This window comes from Catharus ustulatus, chromosome 1 (genome assembly GCF_009819885.2).
Source record: "Catharus ustulatus isolate bCatUst1 chromosome 1, bCatUst1.pri.v2, whole genome shotgun sequence".
In the NCBI taxonomy this organism is placed as follows: Eukaryota; Metazoa; Chordata; class Aves; order Passeriformes; family Turdidae; genus Catharus; species Catharus ustulatus.
The window spans coordinates 65,037,182-65,059,949 of NC_046221.1; the positions used below are offsets into that span (position 1 = coordinate 65,037,182).

At 43.8% G+C, this 22,768-nt stretch overlaps 1 protein-coding gene and 1 long non-coding RNA gene across 3 annotated transcripts in view; one reads left to right on the forward strand and one right to left on the reverse strand.

Annotated features, from left to right (window-relative positions):
* Positions 1–9,492: 9,492 nt before the first annotated feature.
* Positions 9,493–12,783, reverse strand: ID4 (inhibitor of DNA binding 4, HLH protein). 2 transcript variants are annotated; one of them, XM_033071777.2, is made up of 3 exons: positions 12,076–12,783; positions 11,391–11,449; positions 9,493–10,959 (listed from the first exon to the last, which is right to left on the reverse strand). In XM_033071777.2, the coding sequence occupies exons 1-2, from the start codon at positions 12,472–12,474 to the stop codon at positions 11,405–11,407; spliced, it is 444 nt and encodes a 147-aa protein (XP_032927668.1). In that variant the 5' UTR covers positions 12,475–12,783; the 3' UTR covers positions 9,493–10,959; positions 11,391–11,404. The 2 variants fall into 2 exon arrangements, with proteins under 2 accessions (XP_032927668.1, XP_032927679.1); XM_033071788.2 differs by having other exon boundaries at positions 12,069–12,783.
* The window catches only part of LOC117002549, a 221,142-nt gene continuing 209,829 nt past the window's right edge, over positions 11,456–22,768 (forward strand). The window contains exon 1 of the long non-coding RNA XR_004419306.1: positions 11,456–11,833. This is a non-coding gene — a long non-coding RNA (uncharacterized LOC117002549). The remainder of the gene's footprint in view (positions 11,834–22,768) is intronic.

Below are 22,768 nucleotides of genomic sequence, written 5' to 3' on the forward strand. Positions count from 1 at the left end.
CATCAGCCCTGCAGAAGTCACTACCATCTTTCAGGAACGCGCTGCCTCCCGCTCCCCGGGCAGCCTCTGCCAGGAGGTGCACTGCGTCCTCAAATTCAAGAGAGGGCAGCATTTTCCTTAGGCTGATCCAAAGGACGGGGACGACTCCCAAGTGTGTAAAAGAATGTCAGCAAGTGAAAATCGTCAGTCACAAAACAGACGAAAAATTAAATTTGATGGAAGACATGAAATATTCTTAGGAGTGTATATATATATATGTACAAAAAATAAATATAATAAAATATATAAATATAAATATATATACACATGCACATACCAAACCAAACCCCAAACAAGCTCTTAATTGATTGATGGTGTTAATGAATATATCCCATCTAGGTTCATGGAATTCTTGCACATGCTGTTGTGCAGCTGCAATGCTGTTTCTGCAGCACACCACCATGACTTTACCACCAACTTTTGCACTGCAATAGTCAACTAATAACAGACTGATGCACCCCAGATAAATACCATACTTGAACAAAGTGCTAAACTGTGCCTGAGGTAATTAAGAATCCACTGCCCTCTCATTAAAGTCCCTATTCAATTAAATTATTCAAACTACGCCTAAAACACTACCAGGCTGTTATTTTTGATTACTTCAGTATTTGCTTTAAAACCAGCAAAACTAATGCAGAGCAAAGAATCAGACTTTTGAGATGTAGCCTCAAAATATGTATCTTCTAGTGTGAAATAATCATGCCTGCAAAGAAAGCTCAAAATGCTTGTTTTACTGCAGAAACCCGGACCCTTGTGATCAAGAGTATGCTCCTTTCAGCTGACTGTGACTTACCCACTGTTTGTGAAGAGCCCATCCAGTGTTTGCTCTGCTGGAACAGCAGCGCAGCATTGACTTCTACAAGGAAATTCCAAGGATCAAGGTATATTTAAAGTACACACTGGATTGTAAAAGAACTAGAGGGCACCGAAGCGTAATAGAACAGTTTTTACTTTACCCCCTACTCAAGTTTTGGTGCAATTTTTCCCTCCTGAAATAACTGTACTGTCAGCACTGTCTCCAGCACATTCAGCCAGGTTGCTTGAATTACTTGAAGAGCCCAGGACAAGGCAAATACACATTTTCATTCTCTGTTTGCATCTAACAAATAACAGATGTTGCAATATTGAAGAAGCACACCTGATGTGACTAACAAGGGATTTCTAAAATATTTGCCCTAAGATGACAGCCACCCTGCTATTAAGCATTTACTTAATGAAATGTGTACAAAGGGAAATGCTGTAGCAATTCTCCTTAAGACGGAGCAAGCTGCTTGACATAAAGGTTTCTTGTGTGACCTTGGGCTAAATCTGCATTACCAGAAGAATGCAGAGAATACTTGTTTCCTACCAGTCTGCAATACCCACTAAGGAAGGAGTCTGTCGAGCCCAGGACGTGGAGCTGCTGCTGTCACAGCCACCAGCCCCACGTTCCCTCGGGAGGGCAGCCCCTGCCCTGTGACTGTCCCCGCGGTCCCCGGGATGTGCCAGCTGAACCCTCCTGCATCCAGCGGAGGGAATCTGGCACGGCACCTCCCGGCGAACCTGCCAGGAAGCAGGGTCAGCCCTTTGCAAATAAACCCTGCCTGATCTGAGTAACACAAATGGACACCTGGAAGATTAATTCACCCCCTGTAATAATACAACTACTGTTTGCACAAACCAGTGGCATGCAATAGTTTCTTATTAAAATGCTCAGGATACGCATTAAGATATCTCTAAACAAAGTATGGTTTAAGGAGAGAAGAGAGTGAAAAATTTCCTTGCTTAAAATTTGCCACTCTTTCATCAGATTTGATATAAAGCTACGAGCAGCACTGTAAATGGACCAACGAGTTGTCTAATTGTCTAGAACATCCTCACATAATTTATATTGTCTCTTGATTTCTGTTTTGTAACCTCCATGGCTGTCTTCAGTGAATCACATATAGCTCTACTTGGAGAGCACATCAGGGTATGATTTTTCCCTTTGTTTCCCACTTTCCCACAATGGAAGCATGCAAATTTCAGCAAGGTATGTACCTACCGCATTAATCCTTTCTAATGTGATTCCAGTCGTCTCCCTAAAAACAGAATCTAAAAGATTATTTTTACTGTTTCCATTCTCTATTGTGGCACACAGTTTTCTTCCTGAAAGGATATTCATCTAACTCTATACACACAGAGATGAATATACATTCGAATCACAGATACATATCAATTTAACACACATCACAGACTGGAAATACATTATTAAAATTAACTGCATTACAGAGAATAGATGTATAGACAAAACTGCTGAGCTACTCGACTCTCCCAATTCCACGGTGCCTTAACACTTGCCGCAAACCTGCCATCCCTTTGTAATGCAGTCCTGAGAAGCTTAATCTGTTTTCTCTCTTTCCCAGACGTAAATCAGCAGCAAAGTTGCCTGTGGAGGAGCAGAGTCTGGGGGATAATTGTGGCCTGGTGGGTTATCTGTCTGTAGCTGCGTGCACAGTGGGTCTGCTCACCAAATTTTTAGCGTGCGTATTTTTTCAGGCTCTTTTCCAGCAGGGAGTTAGGAAGTGAGAAACAACAGAACTAGTTTAATGCACCGGGTAAATCAGACCAGCTTATTGTGAAACCCATCGCCACACATGATTGTTATGATAATACACGCGGGTGAGCTCTGGTTATTACATGCACAGCCCTGTACTAACTGCTCCCTACAGCTCGCCCGTTCTCTCACTTTAGCAACACCCCACACACCTGTTCAAATAATATTACTATTACCTTGTGTTGACACCACATCCACCCTTTCCTTTCATATAATAAGAGCTCCTGGTGAACTGTAAATGGAAAGCTTGTGGTAGCAGAAGCCGATTGTTTACCTGTCTCCAGTTTGTTGCCACAGATACTTGCTTGGGAGAAAGGAACAAAGATCAGTTTGACATCCTCGTTAAGCAGGATTTGCCCCCCACCTTACCCACAAAAGGTTACGAGTTGCTATTCAAGCCTGAGCTCCACAGGTGTGCCATCACACCTGTCTGAAAGAAAACAAAATACAGTTTGTTTCAATATGGCTATTGCCCCAGCAAAATAAAGAAGACCTTGCCCTGCAACACAGACACAAGCATTTGTTTTAATATTTCAATGAATCCAAGCAAATACTGACAGATAGCTCTGTTTATATTCAACATACAAGCCAAATACGATGCAAGCTTCCCCAGCAATTGATGGCAGTGAGCATCTAACCCTGCCCACTAAACTAACTCATGGACAAACTCATGGCAAAACTCAACCCATCTGGCAATGCAAAAGAGAATTTTATAACTCTCAAGGTATTTCAAAGCCAGGTCATATGGGGCTTTGAGCAACCTGGTCTCATGTCCCTGCCTGTGGCAGAGGGGTTGGAACTAGATGATCTTTAAGGTCCCTTCCAACTCAAACTGTTCTATAATTCTGTGATTAACATAAGACTGAGTCCAAGGAAAAACCAGGGACAGGCTAGGCCTCACAACTAATTTCCTTCACCCTTGCACCCTGATGGAGCTGCTGCTGATACTGAGTCCCATGTAAGTCTTTGCATAGAGAGCTGTCATGGTTTTAGAACAGGGGAAAGTTAAAAGCTGTGGGTCCTGGTGTTGTTCTCCTTGGTTGAAGTCTACTTCTTACACCAGTGACAACAGTGTAGGTCTAGGGTAAATTGGGAAAAAATGGCAAAATCAACCTCCCATTTGAGGCCTGGAGAAAACATAATGGGATTTTGTCCATGCAAAGCAGTGCACCACAGAGACCTAAATGTACCCATTCATTCATGTGAATTCACCATTTGACATCTGCTGAAGGTGATGGAAAGACTTCGGTGGGCATTTGATCCAAGAGCTGAGTCACAGGAGTTTCCAATGCTTTAGGTAAAAACATTTTTCACCAAAAACAGCTAATGAAATTTTTTTCCATTTTCCAGCTAAAGTAGTGCTCTATTCTTACTGCTTTATATTCTTATTAGAATCCTTATCCCCATCTGCTTCCATCATGATTTAAAAAGCATCGTTCATAGTCACCTTCTTATGAAGGTATCCCTGAATTAGAATAAACAAGTGTTTAGATGTGTAGCACCAGCTGGTTTGGAAGGAGTTTGTATACCAGGCTGCAACTTACACAGAGAAACGTCCTTGAGGCTGGGAGCATATTTTATTTATTGCTTTATTTATTGCATATGTCAAGTAAATGGAATCCCAAGTTATGAAGATGCAAAACACAGTGTGAGTATTTATCAGCACTGAATGTTTTTATGTGCTCCAAAATAACTTGGGGTTTCCCAGCTGACTGTGAGCAGCTTGCTGGTTTTGAAGATCTAGCACCTTTGGAACTGAAGGGACATGCTGAATTTTAAGCACTTGGAAAGAGAATTAATTGCTTGGACAGCACTACTTTTTTTTTTTTTTTTTTTTTTTTTTTTTTTTTGTGAGTGTGTGTGTGTGTGTGCTCATCAATAGCAAATGATGAAGCCTCTGGGGGATATTAACACAAGTAAACTAAACACAGGAGTGGGACTGTTTAAACAAGGTGAGACAAAAGCCTTCATACTACAAGCAAATTAATTTGATAGCAATTTTTTATGTTTCGACCTCTATTGTTGCAGATGTCTGCATTTCAATATGAAGAAGTTCTGCTTGCTCTCCCAGTCTCTGAGAACAGGAAAGTATTTGCCCTGGCTAATAGCTGCAAAGGCATGAAGTCGTCTATGTCCATTCTTTTACTTTCATGTGCACTGCACCTTCACGTCTGCCCCTGGCTTTGGCAGCTGCCTGGCATGGAATCTCTATGCACCTCAAAACCACCACAACCCCCCAGAAAACCCTGGTGGCACTTGAAGCCCTGAGACAGCTCACAAGGCAGTGCTGGTAATATTGGCTCCGGCTTGCCTGGTGAGCCTGTCCTGCACATGAACCAAGAAACTGCTTCCTCAATAAAGCAGGAGAAGGCAACATCCTTTTGCATGATTGCTGCCCCAGTTCTGTGATGCTCCTGCTGGGATGGACCCCCACAGTCTCTGAACAGACACAGCAGAAGTCAAGGGGAAATATTCGCTTGTAGCACTGTGTCCACCTGCCCCTCTGAGTCCAGGCACTGCCACCCTCCCAAACTCTCCCAGAGATTTAACACCTTCACTGCAGCCCACACATCACCCACTTCTGGCACTGCATGTTTCCAGGGCTGCTGGAGAAGGAAAAAGGGAACAGAAAACAAAGTCTTTAAAAATGATCATAAATTTCATTCTTATCAATTTGAAGTATTCTTTCCTGTTACTGCATTTTTATGGGAATATTTTCAACCTGCTGAAAAGACTAAAAAATACTGATTTTTAAATATTCTAAACAAGATATAGATGCTAGACTGCTACAAACATAGACATCAGTATCTGAATAAAAAGATAGCCTGTTGAATAAATAATGCATATTTTAAAATGTCTGAATATGAACTTACAGGATAAATGGTAAGAGCTTCAAAAGAGCCATTGATCTATGGAGTACATAATATGCATGCTAAAAATTATTGGAATATTTATTTACATGACACATGGATCAGAAGAAGCCATTATGGTCCTTAGAGCAAATTATAATGTTGTGAAAATCGTCAAAGTGCTTCTTTTACCAGAAGCAAGTGAATCCTATCAGTTCACAAACACATCATCTTTGGGGAAAAAAAACTCAAAAGGAAATAAACCCGAGGCTAAAAGAAGGTTAAAAGAGAAAAAAGGGAAAAAAAGGAAACAAAAAGGAAAGAAAAAAAAAAAAGAAGAAAATAAAAACCAACCCTTGTCCCATGTCAAAGTGTGTTTCATGCCCATCAAAGGAAGAAAAGCCTGCAGTGCCCTGCCCCACATCCCGCGCATTGCTGCTGTCGCACTTCATGTGGGGAGGGAACGCTCCCGTCTCTGTGTGCCAAAGTCCGGGGTGCCAGTTCTTCTCCCTACAGGCTGAGAAATTACAAATGGGGACTAATTCATTCCAGCCACTGCTGTGTCCTCTATGTTGAATTAACTGCCAGAAGAATGCTCTGCTTTCCCGGCCTGTGCCCCTCTGAGTGACATGGGGGACAGGCAGGGAACCGCAACCCACTGGCATCGTTTGCACCTTTGTGTGTGGAAATGAGCTTTTTAGGGCTATGCCTACAGCTCCTCGACTGCCTCAGCACCACCAAGCACTGACAGAAAACAGTCTGGTGTGCCCCCTCATACCTTCAAGAGGAACAAAACAGGGGGAAACATTGCCTTGCAGTTCTTAGTGTGCCCAGCATCCAGGTCCATGGCTCACCAGCATCTGGCTGATGGGCTTGTGCCCGGGCGCACCGCTCAGAAGGATTTGCACCGCTCCTTCCCAGCGCTCTGTGGGTGACCTGGCTCTTCTCTGGCAGATGTTTTCTAAGGAGGAGGGATGCCAACTTAGAAAATTCCTCCACATGTCCACGTTGCTATGATCACACTGCAATTTACACCATACCCTGGTCCCTGAGAATTACTTTGTTTTTTCAGGCTGTGAAGAGGAAAAAGGTTTTTGTCAAGAAGGTTTGACCAGGACGTGGTCGCTCAGAGACTGCCTCTGACCCATGGGATGCTGGCATATGGTTGGCAACTGCCTGCAGCCAAGCTCCCAAGTGCTGTACAGCCCCCCCAGAGTGCCCAGTCCCCAGATGAGCTCTGATGTGTTCCAAGGGCTGGCGCGTGCACGCCCACTTTGGACATTTGGGGAAGCAGGCTCTACTGGTAGGCAGAGCACGCAAGTTTTCTCTTACCCAGGAACAAGAGTAAAGGGTGGATTTTCTAATGCAAAAAAGCGAGCAGTTGTATGAGGGAATATATTTAGCCAGTGTTTTCAGATCACATGTTCTGGGACTGGAGAGCAGAACGTTTTCAATACTGTTTTGGAAGCACGCTATTCAGTATTGCAAACCTTACTATTGGAGAAACCAGTAAATTGTGTTGCATCTAAAACAATTACTTGAATTACTTGTATCGTGGTTTCTTCTTTCCAACTGTAAAGGTTTTACAGAAATGTGGCTTCTATGGCTACAAAGCCTTGAAAATATAAATAATAGTAAAATTCTGTTCTGCATTTGCATAAACCTGTTTATCCTATACATGGTTTATTCATTAACTCTCAGAACAACCAGCAGGAGAGCTATGGCATTCCTTATGACCACTTCGCTTGTGGCTGAAAATACAACTGTCTAAAAAGAACACTACAGAAAGTGAAAATAAATACCATTCCCGTGTGAAACCGCAGGAAAAATGCCACAGGATCTGGCATTTGGCTTTTACATGGAAAGAACCTTTCCTCTCACTTGGCAATTTCAGAGGGAGCCTCAGCACCTGTAATGATTGGGACCTCCACGACACAGCTCACCAAAACGGACGCGCAGCATTAGCAGTCCATCGCTGTGCTCTGCAGACAGCATTCCAGTTAGGGACACAAAATACCTGGCTCCCTCATCTATTCCTCCTAGAGACTGTTTTCTAGTCCTTGATAATTTCAGTGTCACATGAAAAGAGGTTCCTTGAAACCTCTATTTGCAACGCATTTCCCAACCAGCTCCTCCTTCGGAAAGCTCCTGGTAATCACCCCAGCTTTCCCCATGCTTCCTTTCCTACCAAAAACTTGCTCTGCTTAAGAAAGGTGATAAAACAGGAATGCATTTTGCCCATTTTATCTCCTTGCTTCTATACAGATGAGTGCATGTTGCCACTGGTACAAGTGGAAAACTGGAAGTTTGTTTGACAGCCGGTGACTTGCTCAAGGTCACAAAAGAGCCTCAGTAGCAGAGCTGGGAACAGAATTTGGTATCCTAATTCCTAATCTGGCAGCCTCACCACAACTCTCATCACGCAATCAAAAAGCTCCTTTTAAGGAATGCTTTTGTGACTAAGAGAAAATTCAAGGCATTAGAAGAAAGAGTCCTTTTAATTTGCCTTTGTTCAAACATTTACGCCTTTTGCTATATGGAAAACATGATTTAAACAAGATACAGAATTACAGTATGATGAAAGACTCTAAAATCTTTGAAAAACAAAAAATAATTATGGCTGCATTTAGGACTGTTCTGATCCCAGGCATTAGGAAGCAAGCAATTAGATATTCCTTTAGATTTTTATACATAGCATAAGGAGTAAGTAAAGACCAGCATCGACTGTGATCTGGCAAGACTTTCCTGAGCGCTGTATACAAGCTTTCGCATTTCTGAAAAATATTACATATAACAGGAAACATTTTCACCACTCTTTAATAAGACTTCATTTTCTAAAGGTCCTAACTTGTTGCACCGCAACTTTTTCAAAAAGCAAACCCAAACCCCTGAGCTGCTAAACTCAACAGGAGATCGCCCTGGCCTGAAACAATCCAGGGCTTGGTACATTCTTCCTTGAAGAGCAGCTCAGTAATTTACCAGCTCTCCCAGGATACATCAACTTTGATATTTAGAAACTCTACAGAATAGTTTTATATTTTAGGACAGCACCTTTTGCTTGCTTCCTCTCCTGTATATTGGAATACTGTAATTTGGCAACAGTGGATAGAAACAAATGAGTGTACTGAGAACCAATGTTACCGAAAAACTGTATACAAAATAATCTGAGCTGTACAAGCTGAAGTAAGCAGAAGAACACAAGTATTAATAGGATAAACAAAGAAAATGAATGTAAATTTAAACCAATCCTTTAGGAAGAAATGTTGCTTCTCTCTAACACAACAGAAAAATTCCCGAAGTGCAGAAAAAAATCCTATTGATAGTATTTGCTACTGTCACAAAAGTAGTTGGGAGACTCGGGCTAAGAGGTTCATGACTTAATTTCACAAGAACATGTATTTTGCTCATGAACTAAAATCACAACAGCAGAGCTGGGGGAACACAATGCAGGGACCCACTACCCATCCTTGAGGTCTCAGCTCAGCCTGCAAAATGCCTGTGCCTTTAAAGCATTTGCACTGACAGGAGGCCCTCTGTTTGCAGATGTGTTAGCCACTTTTTGATTTGATCTTTACGCAATTATTTTGATAAAGAAAGTGTTGGTCTTGTTGACACTATCACTGTAGTCAATACCTAATGACCCCCATAGTTAATTTCCTTATAAATATTTAACTTAATAGAAGTCCTCCCTTGGGTTATAGTACTTTTGACACTTGTATAATCTGAAACAAATCCTCTTTTTTAGTCAAACAGACCATGTTACACACACAGTTGGCTAGCTATTTACAAAGCACCCAATTAAATCCTACTTAATTCTCCCACTCTGAAAATCCCATTTCACTAGTGTGCAGGCTACTGATCACACAAGATGAGGATCTTTCACTGAGCCTGGACACAAGTTTACAGCCAGCAGGACTTCATTGTACTAGAGCCTGCCGTAAAAATAATTCACCCGTCAAATGCTAGGTACAAATAGTGACGAGAATGTGCAAATTCAGAGGATTGAAGAAATAAGCTGAAGAATCACAGTTAAAGACAGGTAAATCTAGTTTAATGTTCACATGTAGTAGTTACACATCACAAAGATTAAACAGGATTTTTACTGTAACATAGCTGCAATGTAAGTAACTTTGTACTAGAAAAATAATCTTGACGCAGTTACCCTATTTTTGGTTTACTTAGGTTCATTTTAAGATGAATTTACATCACTGATCATAATGACTTTGCCCGTATGCCTTTCTGCAGTTCACTACTAATACTCTTTGGACAGAGGAAACAGCAACTGTTTTTGTTAATGGTTTGCCCTTTGGCTGCAAGCAGAGAACGGTTTTCAGTTTTTAAGCAATTAATAAGCTGTAGGAACACAAATTTGCAATAAAACCTTTCGGTGCTAAATGAAGTTCCCGAGCAAGTTTCTTATCTAATTCAAGAACAGATTTAAAAAAAGAAGCTGATTAGAGATCTAAAGCATTGCCCCCATAATGCAAAAGAACTAGATAGAATTTTTCTTGTCTCAGTAAAAAACACTACATCTTACTGCTACTTTTATAGAATGCACTAAAAACCCCTGTGCCTAGATGACAAAAGTGTAGTCTCAAAATGTATAATACACTTACAAACATTTTAAGTCTAGATTGAGGAAAACATGTTGTATGGACTCCAAACAAGTTTATTTGCAATTAAGACACGTCATGCAATCATGCAGGACCACTAGCTAAAGCTGCAACTTTCGAGTCTAAAGGACATTTGGGGACAAAAAAGGTCCTAAACATTCAAGGTATTTCCATATTAGCAGCTCCATACTTGAGCTGCGGTTTTCTAAAGAGATATTCCCACAGATTAAAAAAAACATACACACCTTTATAATATTTACAAAAAAATATTTAATTAAAAATATTTTATAATTACAGTAGTCTATTAAAGCATATACTTTTCCCACACTTATAGAACATCTCTATATATACACAGTATGAAATGTCACTCATTTGTCTATACAATATGTAACATTCCTGCAGGGAGAAGAAAGTTCCCTGGGCCCCAATAAAATCCATCTATTTTAAACAATAGATGTCAAATATATCTACAAATGCTCTGGTAGATTAGTAAAGCTTCAAGATTCGGCTGCTCGGTCCCTTAAGAGTTACAAGGATTCTAAAGTCTGGTCTAGGCTCGGTCCTCTATCCCGGGGCAGAGTCGCAACTTTTCCCGCTGCCACCGTGGGACACGCCGCCGCTCACAGCTGGCCGGGAACGACGAGAAGAGACGGAACCAGGGGGGAAGGGGGGAGAAGGACACGGGGAGCTGGGAGGTGGTTGGGGGGGAGACCGCTACGGACGTGCAAAATGGTGAAAAGGCTGGGCTCTGCCGGGGTGAAGCATGGGAACTGCTCGGGGGGTTGGACGGCTCCTTCCTCCGGTGCGGCGGGGCAGGGCCGGGCCCCCCCCGCCGCCGCCCGCCCCCCGCGTTGGCTCTGCGCGGCGCGGCGCCGCCGCACACCTGTGGGAGAGGAATGAATAGAGGGGGTGTGTGAACCGCTCCGCTCCAGACCGACTGGCGCCACCAACAAAACACAAGACATGCTTGATCAACAACCCAAAACAAACCAGGTCAAACAACAACCGCAGCTCCCAGGCTGGGCCAGGCGGAGGGAGGGATGCGCAGCTGCACGCCGCAGCCAGAGGCGCTCCGGGGGCAGGGGAGGTATTGGGGGGGGGAACCCCAACCACCCGGTAATTAGGAAAAATAAAACAACCACCCCGTAATTAAAAGTAAAACCCCAAAGCCGCCTGCAAGTATTTCTCGTCGGGCTCTGGTCCCCCTTCGGCAGGCTTCCCGCAGGATGCGGTGCGGCCCCGCCGAGCCCGGGCGCTGCGCCGCGGAGGGCTGCGCTCCCCCCGCCCGCGGCCCCGCGCCCGCCCGGCACTCACCTGGGGAGCGGCGGTCAGCGGCAGAGGATGCTGTCCCCCGGCTTGTTAACAGAGCCTGCCTGCGCAGCAACCAAACACGGCAAATTAACAACTGGGGAGAAACGACACCGAGACACCCCCTCCCCACTGCCCAGACCCGCTCTCCTCCACGCACCCAGACACCCCCACAGCCCCGTCGGGAGCGCTTACGGAAGCCCCCGGGGAGACAGAGCCGAGGGGGTCACCGCAGCGCTGCGGCAAGCCCGGGGTACCGGGGAACGCCGCTTCCCGCGCCGCCGGGGGTCCCGTACGAGGGAGTCGCTCCCCCATTCCCGCCCCTCCGAAGCACGCTGCGTTCCATGTGCACAGCCCCCACAGCCCCTCACACTCGCGACACGGCGCGGAGGCTGGAAAGCGCAGGAACAGCGCGCCTGTTCCCGTGTGTGCAAACACGCCGGCTACAGGTACTCTCTCTCGAGGCTGTAATTGCACGGTACACCGTGGGGATGCGGGCACCCACCGCGCACCGCCGGGGCGTTCCTGCGCCCGTCCGCCCCGTCCCCTTCGGGAGCTAGGGCTTCTCGGCAGAGCCACCGGGAGCAGAGCGGCGGCACATTCCCAGGGCGCTCCCACGGCGGCCGGCGCTGACCATCGCGCCACGCCGCTCTGCCCCGCGCCCCGCGCTCGTGTGTCACGCACCTCTTACCGGGTCAGTGTTCAGGGCAGTCAGCGGGGTCCGGGGGGTGCCCGCGGGACAGCTGCCCGGGTGCAGAGCGGGCGGCGGCGGCTGCTGCCGGAGCAGCGCTGGGTGCGTCTCCAGAGCCAGCTGCAGGTCGAGGATATAGTCGATGACGTGCTGCAGGATCTCCACTTTGCTGACCCTCTTGTTGGGAGGGATGGTGGGCACCAGCTTCCTCAGCCGGCTGTAACAGTCATTCATATCGCACTGCAGGCACAGCGCCGCCGGCTCCTCGCCCGACGGCGGGCCCCCCTTGCAGCCGCTGTGCTCGGCCAGGCACCGCAGGGCCGGGTGCCCCCCGCCGCCGCCCGCCACGCCGGGCTGCGCCTTGCGACTGGGGTGCCGGACGGGGCTCACGGCTTTCATGGTGCCGCAAGGAGGGAGGGAAACCTCCCTCTCCACCACCGCCGCCTGCTGCTGCCGCCGCTGCGACCTCGGGAAGCCGCGCACGCACCGCCCGCAACGGGAGCGGAGCGCGGCCGCAGCGCCTCGATGGCGTTAACGGCGCCCGCCTCGGGGATGCAACGAGAGGCGCTCGCAGAGCCGCGCGACACCAGCGGCACCGCGAACCCCTCCGCTCCAAAAAAATAATAAATAATGTTTTTCTTAAAATGAAAAGCTCGCGCTCCGCAGCCCCCCAGCCACGAGCTGCACCGCCTCTGCCGCCGCTGCTGGCCGCGCCGCCCCCTATATAGCGCGGGGCGCGGGCGGGGCGGGCGGCGCCGGGGGGAGGCGGGGGCGCCGCCGCGGCGCGGCCGGCAGAGCGCGGCGCGGGAGCGGGGGGGCGCCGCGGGGCCGCGCCGCAGCCAATCAGGGCGCGCCGGCCCCCCCCGGAGCGCGGCGGCGGCCAATGGCGGCGGGGCCGGGGGGGCGGGCGGCTCGTGCGGGCCCCCCCGGGGAGGAGGAGGCGGCGGTGGCGGAGGAGGAGGAGGCGGCGGAGGCGGTCCCGGGGAGGAAGGACTGCGGGAATGCGGGCGGGACCCGCCGCCCAGCGGCTCTCGGCGCCGGCCCCGCGGTCCGGAGCGCAGCTCCGCGCGAGCGGCGCCGCTCCCCGCCGCCCGACCCGGACCAAGGCGGCTGCACCCGCCCTCCCATCCCCTCCATTCCCTTTCCCGGGAGGGGTGGCACCTCCTCGGGTGGCGAATCGCATTTTTATCTTCTCGGTGTAGGAGACTCATTCCGGCTTTACACATTTTTTGAGGGACTTGGGAACGCTGGTTTACAGGCAGGGAAAATCCCAAGCAAAACTTGAGCGTGGAGGAGAAGGAAGGAGGAGGAGGGTTTAGGGACTTCAAGCAAAGCAATGCCAGGGAACATTAAATTAGAGCACATAAGTATTAAAAATGCATGGAGATGGAGTATTTAAAATTCCTCCATGACATATAATATTAATCCGTTTTATGTAAAATTCATACCTGTAACTTAATTTGGTCCATTAATGCACCAGATCACGTATTAGTAGATGTACCATGTTTTAAATATGATGCTGGAAATGTCCAGAGTTCTGTACTTTGAGACAGAGCATTAAAATTAACAGATATATACTCCTGAGTCCTGCTTAAGTCATCTTGTGGCAGATTGTAACCTTTTAATTTAATAATGCAGTGTTGAAACTTCCTGTTAATTCCTGCAAAGGATTAAGAGCCACTGCGTGTTTGAATGGGACGCCAGTGTAAGAAATTTGGCGCCTGATCCTACAGATGCTGCAGCACCGCAAGCTGTGCGTGAGAGAAGCAGGGCTGATTGCTCAGGCTAAGGGCTGAAGGAAAGAGTAAAGGCTGCAGGATCTGCCCCTAAGCTTGTAAGTCAAACCCAACAGAAGAGAAGAAATCCATAATGGTGATTAATGATTACATGTCCCCTCCAAGCTTAGTCACAACGGGTGATATATAAAGGATACAGTGGGAAGCTGTCAAACCCAGAACTTGAATGAGGGGTGAGGCTGGATCATCTGAAGCGTATAATGAAGCACACTTGTATTCTCTCTCACCTCTTAAAGACACACGTTTTGAGGCTCTGCTGAGAAATACCCACACTCTTGCTTTCCTTATTTTGTCCCACATTGCCACTGCCATCCGTGGCAGTTAGGCTTCTCTCAGCTCAAAGTCCAAGTGTGTGTGGTGTAAATCTTTGAGGTGTAAATCTAGACTGAAGTCTAGATTTGTATGCTACATCATGAGGATGTGATGGGAAGGTGTATTTCCATTAGCTATGGTCTGGATGATCCCAATTCTGTTGTAGTCATTGGTTTTATTCAGTGAAACTCCTTGCAGTTTCCTTGCAGGCACAGGCCTTAAAGTGTATATTATGGTTACTTTGTCTGTTTTCAGGAGTCCTGGCAATATCGACAGATTTGATGTGCTGTCTAGAAAAAAAAAAATTACATTGTAAAATATGGTGAAAATACAGGCTCAAATCTTGCTGATGCCATTTAATTAAATTCTGCATGAAACTAGATACCCTGTAATATTGGACTGTTCTGTTTGTACTGAATGCCCTCCGGGAGTTCCACTGATCTTACTGGAAATCTCTGGGAAACCCCAATATGTAACTGGTTTCCCTCTAGTCCTCCCAAGCTAATTTGGACAGATTACTTCTGTACACGCACACAAACACACACAAACACACATGTATGCACACCCTGGAGCAGCAAATCCACTGAGACCACACTGGTTCTTAAAGATGACTCAGTAGATCTGTAAACTCATGAAGAACCATGAAATACCCCACACCTCTTTTTCCATTAGGCTACTTCCACTGCAGGGGGTACAAAGGAAAATCCAAGGGTCTGTAAGCGCTGAATTTGCGAGAGGATCACGTACCTTCGTGTAGCTAACGTATCACAGCGGAGATTTGTGGGAGAGGGAAAAACAGCCCTCCCCTTCAACTACATATAAATATTCAGGGTTTTCCTCTAGTAACTGCCTTTGATACTCATGAAGCTGATACATGCTAGTCCGACATGCTCGGCTGAACAATACGCTGTTCCCTGTCAACAACTGGTCTGCTTTTGCTCTCCTTGAAGCCAATGGTGGTTTTGTCATTGACTTTAGTGGGACTAGGTTAGGTTGGCTGCTTTTTTTTTTTTTCAAAATTTAGGATGGATGTGCTTAGTGCATTGCTTTAGAAATGTGTTGGAAAACCCAGAATGTTATCTATCTAGGTGGGCATAGTAAAAGTCTTTATCCCTAAAGAGGCTTGTACACAAGAAAGAGGGACAGGGGCTATTGTTCATGCTTTGGTCCTATTAATGGCAATGTTTTTCATGATGTGAGTATATAGGGATTGACACTTCTGTTTTTCACCAGACCAAATTTGGATTTTTAAATAAATTCTGTACATCTTTAAACATCTGGTCCCTTTCTGGCTGGCTGGAGGAGTTTATCTGTCTTGGCTGGGTTTTTCTGTGCTCTCTTCCCACATCCAGAGTCAAGATTCATTTAAGTTGTATGAAACTCTTGCAATATTACCTTGATAATGCTTGACTGGAACACTTTGGTCTATTAAAAGAGAATCAGTGAGTTCAAACCACATCATAGGTGTTCTCTGAAGATTAGAAAAGTCACTTTTGATTCAAACCCAAAGTAAAACAAGTTGAAAAGGTAATGACTGGTCTTGTATGCCCTGTGTCATGAGGATAATCCTATTGAATTTAACGAGAATGAGTAACGTATTCTGGATTTGTCAGCACAGGTCTGGATATATGACCATGCCATTGACTCCAGGTGAAAAAATAAACCTGAGACATTGATGCTGTCTCTTGAGTCATGGCCCCAGGGAAGGGGGACAGTCCTTCCAAGCACAGAATGTGTGACATTTCCTCTGACAGCACTCTGGATCCACAGATGTTTGTGCACGATATGATGCCATTGAACCAATTGTACCACATTAGTTAAAATAGTCTCTGGACAGATAAAATTTGAAGGGAACACATTCAGGTATTCAGAGGGAAGCAAGCAATCAATGTGGTTACTTACACAAGGTTACTTGCTATACCTACCTTAAGAGGGCATGAAATGCACACAAATGCTCAATGCATTTTTATTCTTAAGCAGGTTATAAACAGTGGTTGAGTCAAGTGTCCTTGTTTTTGGGCTTGGGGCACACTGTGTCAGAGTAGTGCAGTAAAATTCCAAGCTTTCATTTTCTGGAGGCTGATAACTGGTGTGACAAGTTTCATCCTGATGGGCATAAAGACACATGATACTGAGACACCCTGCTCCCCATTCCTGTTGACTTCAGCAAGCAGCCAGGATCTTGGAGGAACTGCTCACCACCTAGAAAGGCTGATCATTAAAAAAGCATTATAAATCTCTGAATGGTTTATGGTTTATGAGGGAAATAGCAATTGATTCCTCAGTGGTGCCATTACTCTCCACTATTGCTATCATTCAAAAGGCAATAATGTTGGTTATTTACCTTCAATTAAAATATCTAGTTAGTTGTGATGTCATTTAAAATAGCAATATAATGTGTTTAGTGCTCCCTTATCAAACACCATAGATAAACTCCTCTTGGTAACAGGGGATAGTGATATGAAATGAAAAATTGGGCGGGGGAGTGAGATGGAGGAAAGAATATGTAAATCTTTTACTGGGTTATTATTCCTACATGCCTGTATGTCCCTTTGGACAACAGACTGGAGGTGAGACTGAGGCTCATTTTCAATGATGCCCCATGGATCCTCCAAATGGGTCAGGGAAGATCCTTTGGGCATTCAGGGAGTACATGGAAGTCACCTCACTGTGCAGAGTGTACCAATGGACTGAAATCCATTGTTCTTCTGGTACCACTCCTCATCAGGGATAGCGCATCACCAATGCTCTTCATCGCCAAAACTTGACATAACACAACCTTTTCCCCAAATAACATGAGCCATCTTCAGTACTGTTGTCCTTACATTCCTCAAACCCAGAATCCAAATACAACTCATACACTTTACTAAATGTTATTTCTTTTTTCTCATTTTCTGGTTGGGTTCATTATAGAAATTTCTTCTCCATTAGAAAACCTAAAAGATTCTCAAGACCTTCAATTTCTCAGTGCCCCTTTTCATGAAGTTTAATGTAAAATAATAAGAAAAATGGTTGTTGATTGCTCACAATAGCTATTAACAGACAAAAGAGAAATTTTTTTGCGTGTTCATGTAGCTGTCCAGGTTAGAGAACCCTTGTTATGACTGGAGCATACTCCTTCCCACTACTTTATTCTTCCATTCAGGTTTGCACGCTACACCAAAATCATGTAAAAACAGACATTATGGAGAGATGAGGAACAGAATTTTAAAAGTCCTTCTCCATGGCTTGATGGTCATGTACACTCTTTTTACACAAATGTGGAAATAAATGTATAAATAAATATTTTACTCAGTTAGTGGAGAGAACCAAAAAAAAAAAAATACTGTGATGAGTTTCATGTCTGTAAGAGTTTCTTGCTGTGCTGTCTCCAACACGGCTGTGTTGTGGGAATTTGTTCAAATCCACTTCATCCCTTTGAGAGTCTGCAGCAGCAGAAAACATTGGTATGTCACTGACAGGCGCCCTGGCATTTGCTGGTGGTTGTATGTCAGCTGAAGGCTAATGTCATTTAAGAAGGTTGCTTTGTTCAGGTGACCAGAAACACTGGGTTTGTCGGGTAATGTCAGATTTCTGCATTGACTAAAGCAAGCTTGTGGCAAGAAAGATAACTCATGTTGACAACCTTCTGCAGTGTGGTCCAAATATAAGCAATCAAGACGCTTATTCTTGGGAAGGGGAAAATAATTTAGGAGTATTTGGAGCAGCTTCCTGAGGAACACTCCATTAAACTGAGTTACATAGTAACAGATTGAATTTAGAGTCTTAACTTTAATTTTATTTTGTGCAGATTTAGATCAGATTTATGTGCAATGTCATGCCCTTTGCTTGCAGACAGAAATCCTCAGCCAATCTGCCCGAAAACCGATGGTATGATACAGCCTCATACTATTTTTGAGTGTGTTATGAGTTTACATTAAGAGGTCTATAATCACACAAATAATGCAGCCTACAGAGACAATGAGCAAATCGACCTAAATTAAATAAGTATCTAGATGTGTACATGCTCATCTGCATATGTTATCATTACACCAATGATACTGGTATTTATTTCCAGGGGACCTGAAGAGCTTCATTAGCAAAAACAGTCTAAGTTCATGCCATAAAAACAACCTCAATAGCAATATTTTGCACTAATACAACATCTTACATTTTGAAAGCTAACAGTAACATGTTCATAATTTGTTCTCTGTGAGTGTTTTAAGGAATTCTTCAAAATCTTCAGAATTTATTTTTCTTTAATCTTTAAAAGAAAAGTTTGAAAGTAAAAGCAGCCATCACATCTTTTTCCCTGATTTTGAAGACAACCTTTCCCAGAGTGCAAGGACGTCCAAGTTTTATGGAGAGACCTTTGCTTCCTCTGTGTTGATGTGAATGCACTGATGTGTTCTGTGACTGTAGTCAGTCAGTTCTCAAAGCACTTTTATGGGCCAGTGTCACTTTCAGACATAACCTGCTGACCAAATACTAATTTCCAATTCTGCATTTTGTTTCATGCTAGTGACAGCCTGACAAATATGTACGCACTATAGAAAATGGTGTTTGCTGGATTTGGTTCAAGTCAAATTGGTGCCACCACTGGGAACAGAAGTTAGAAAGAACTAGAAATTCAAGTCTGGTGGTTGTGTTTGTGGAGGGAAAGCTTTTCAATGCATGTTCAAATCCCCTGACTGCAGCTATTTATGAGCCACACCACGTACTTCCCATACCTGCTGAAATCTTTGTAATCTTATTATCCATTTATTTACCTGCTATAGAGTTCCTGTTGCCATAACACGTGAGGATCTACCAAGGTCTTAGTAACAGAAGCAAAAGGCTCTTCCTCATTCTTTTGTTCCATCTTGCAGAAGACATGTTAGAATAGCAGGAAATTACTTATTACTTACCAATTTAATTTGCTTATGTACTTGTGTGTTTGAAAAAGCAGTCTGCTCAAAAGGTGAGTTTTGTATTAATTTGTACCAGGTTGCTTCCTGTGATCATTCCTTGTAGCCTGCCTGGCTTCTGAGAAAGTTGTCACTTAAGAGAACAACAGACCTCAGATTTTGTTGACAGAAACTGCTCTTGCAGGATTTCATGTTTAGAGAGCATGAAAAAAATCATCAACAGATAATGTCTCCTTTAGAGGCAGACAGGGTCACATCATTAATTTAATTTCAGCAATAGTATATGCTAGAGTGACCTTATATATTTATTAAGGCAACAGGATTGTCTAACGAAAACCACTGTGTAGCACTGTGAATTTAAATCAAGACATACATTGCAGACTGCAAATGGCTGGAGATGCAGAAAAAAGAAAGATGGATGTAGACAGAATATTGGACAGTGATCCATGAAGTGCAATTCTTCACAGTTAAATATATTCTATGACTTACTAATTTTCCCTTAGAAGAAATGGGAATGAATGTTATTTTCCATTTTGGAGTAATTGTATAGTAATTCTTCATGGTTTTGCTTCTTGTTCAAGGGACAAACTAAGCAAAATTATTTTAAAGACATATTCAAAATTGCTGTTAAAAATGCTTCAACATGCAAATTTCTTATAGTTTCACTTTGTTTTCTTTAAGCTAAATGATGTGCATATATAAGAATATTTTGGGTAATCACACAGCTTATGCTAAGTAACTATTTCAAGTTGTCCTCGATACCAGTATGTTTCCACATATTTATCTTGAAGTGTTAATGACATTTATTTTGGTAATTTTTACTCCACTAACGTGCTCTTTCAACACTTTAAAGAACTGATAAAATTTTATTCAAGCAAATCTCTTAATTTACCTCAATGGAGAAATTGACTTGAAAAGCAGCACAAATCCTTGCTTATACAGAAAGTTTTTCTTCAAGTTAATGAGCTTATTTGCCTGAGTAAGGATATGGATATAGAGACTGCTCAAGTGAGCAGAAGTTTCACAACTGGATGCAAAGTCATTAGCTTACTTCAGACCAGCCTCTTGAAATAGTTGCTGAACATTGAGCGCCTGAGAACTGGCTCTCAAAATAATATTTGGTAAAATGTGAAAATGCATATGCAAAAGAGTAAGAAAAATGGAAATTTCAAGCACAAATGTTTAATTAAAAGACATTATGGTTAGTGGTGATGATTATTCGAAGTAAATTTTATATCCCCACAGCATTGTACCCCATGTCCATTGCAGTCTTTTTCCATTGGGAATAAGACACTCCTTATAGACAAAAAGAGTTTCCTTTTGCCCCCAGGAACTTCTTAACACACACAATACATCAATCTTTCTTGCAACATGGTATGAATTATTATTAGAAATACATTAATAGAATATTATGTATTTGTAATGTTAGCATGAAGTATTATTTATTTACAACTTTGCATCTCAGCCTCTCTTTTTTTGTCCTCTCTGTATCTTCTTTCTCCTGAACTGTCTTACTCTTGCAGCATCAGGATCTCTATGGTGTTTAAAGTTTTAGTAAGGTGGCAGTCTCTCCTTTCATTCTTTAGGGTACTGTTTCATCCTCATGTGTTGAGAGATGCATGCTTTTACCTCTGCATCTCACAAAAGGTACTCCACCAAGCGTGTGAGCAACCAAATGGGGATGTGTGTGTGTGTGTGTGTGTGTGTGTGTCCCTCCTTCCTCCATTGCTTCAGACAGGACCTGAGGTAGTTACAGCCCATAAAAAACTACTACAGATGAAACTTAACTGCCACTGCATAAAGAGGACACACAATGGGCAGGGACTGGATAAAACATTTATTTTCAGTTGTTATTGATGACCTCTCAGAAGTTGCTCGTGGCTCTACTTTGGCGTGTCACTTGTGAGGTAAAGGGTCATCAATAACTTATGGAAATAAATGTCTTACTGAGAGTCTGGCTACTGCAAGTCCAGTATATCGTCTCACAGGCAGACATGCAGGCACAGAAAATACAAATCACAGATAAACCAATTTTGATATTAGCTTCTGTCCTTCTATCTTTAGAAAAATGTGGCCTTTTCTCTTTTCTTTTCTTTTCTTTTCTTTTCTTTTCTTTTCTTTTCTTTTCTTTTCTTTTCTTTTCTTTTCTTTTCTTTTCTTTTCTTTTCTTTTCTTTTTTCTTTTCTTTTCTTTTCTTCTTCTATTTCTTTCTGGTATTTCATAAAGATATGCCCCTAATTTATTTATAAGGGTAAGTCTCCAGAACAAGGTAGCATTACTGAGCTGGCTTACCAGTTCCTCGGTACACGAGTACATTCATAATTGATAGAATGATCTATAGTGTTGGGCTAAAATAAACTTAAGGTCAAATCTCTGGGAGACCAAATCTTGCCATTATTCCTGATGAGAAATAAATACGTGCAGGAACTAAAAACTCTGGAGTTGAAAGGGAATAAAACCGAATGCATAAGGGCATTTTGAACAATTCATTCCAAAGTGAAAGTGCTTTTTCTTAGTTTTTCTTCAGCCTTGATCTTCCTAAAACTGTTGTTGGGGCAGGTTAATGACTGACCTTTGAGGGAACCACATACCAGTCTTTGTTCCCTAGCAGTCAGGATCTTGCAGAGGCTTGAAACCTTTGAGGGAGAGAATAGGATTAAACTGCTGTATGAAGTCCGGCGCAGGTGATGATCAATGGGAGCAGAGGAGTGAGTTTCTCAGGACACTCTCCCCCTTCCCCCACCAGCTGGAATTTATTTCCTTTACTGCAAAGTTACCTGATGGAGATAGCTGACTGTCAGTGATTGTTGTCAGATTAATTTTCCTCAAGCAGTCATCAAAAGCATTCAGTGTTAAAATCCCAGTAAGATTTTGAAGGTTACTGATCATTTAAGAGTTAAACATAATACTAAGCAGTTAAAATCAGAAAGAATTAACTTGAGCCTCGCACTAAAATCATATTTACATAAACTCCGCTTACTTGCCACCCTCCAATTTTCAAGGTGTCCAGCAAACTAAAGACGAGTGTTTGATCCTGCAATGTGTGTGCACTGATTAACCTCTGATAAACTGGTGTTTGCACGGTGACTCCTTCGTACCTGCCTGTCCCAATGCCCAGCTGTACGCCCATGAATGAAGGCACTGGTCCTAATATGCTACACTGACTGCAGGGTCCCTTTGCATGCAGGCTTTTGCAGGGGATTAGCTTTCACCTTAGAATTTAGGCACAAACCAGTTTATTAATGGGAGAACTAAAATAAGCAGGATTTCAATGAAAAGCATTGCAAGTGTCCCACCTGCCTGGCCTCAAACACACTCAACAAAAGCCAAGCAAAGCAAAACACAAAGCTGAAATTTGAGTTGCTCTAAGATTGCAATGATAGGGGGTACCTGATGTCCCATCTCCTTCTCCACAGCTTGGAAGAGCTCCTGCGCGTGCAGGCTCTGAGGCCCACAGCTAGAGGTGTTGTGTGATGAAGATGAGGTAAAATACAGAGGAGCTGTAGTTTCAGACTGATGATCGAGGGGCCATTTCATTCCCTGAAAAAAAGCCCTGCACTCTACAACAATGTAATGTCTAGAAGGAGAGAAATTTATGTTTAAACCCAACCTGCATCTCCTGCTGAGTCTCAAAAAGAGGTAGGCTGGCTTTTGCTCAGGAGTTTTTGTCCTGAACTCTCCTGAACTAATGTAAAGAGT

Excerpts from the sequence above, each read along its gene's own strand:
- ID4 (XM_033071777.2), bottom strand. The coding sequence starts at position 12,474 with ATGAAAGCCGTGAGCCCCGTCCGGCACCCCAGTCGCAAGGCGCAGCCC. Across the intron at positions 11,450-12,075 it reads CTGCCCTGAACACTGACCCG|GCAGGCTCTGTTAACAAGCC; the intron begins GTAAGAGGTGCG and ends GTTGCTGCGCAG.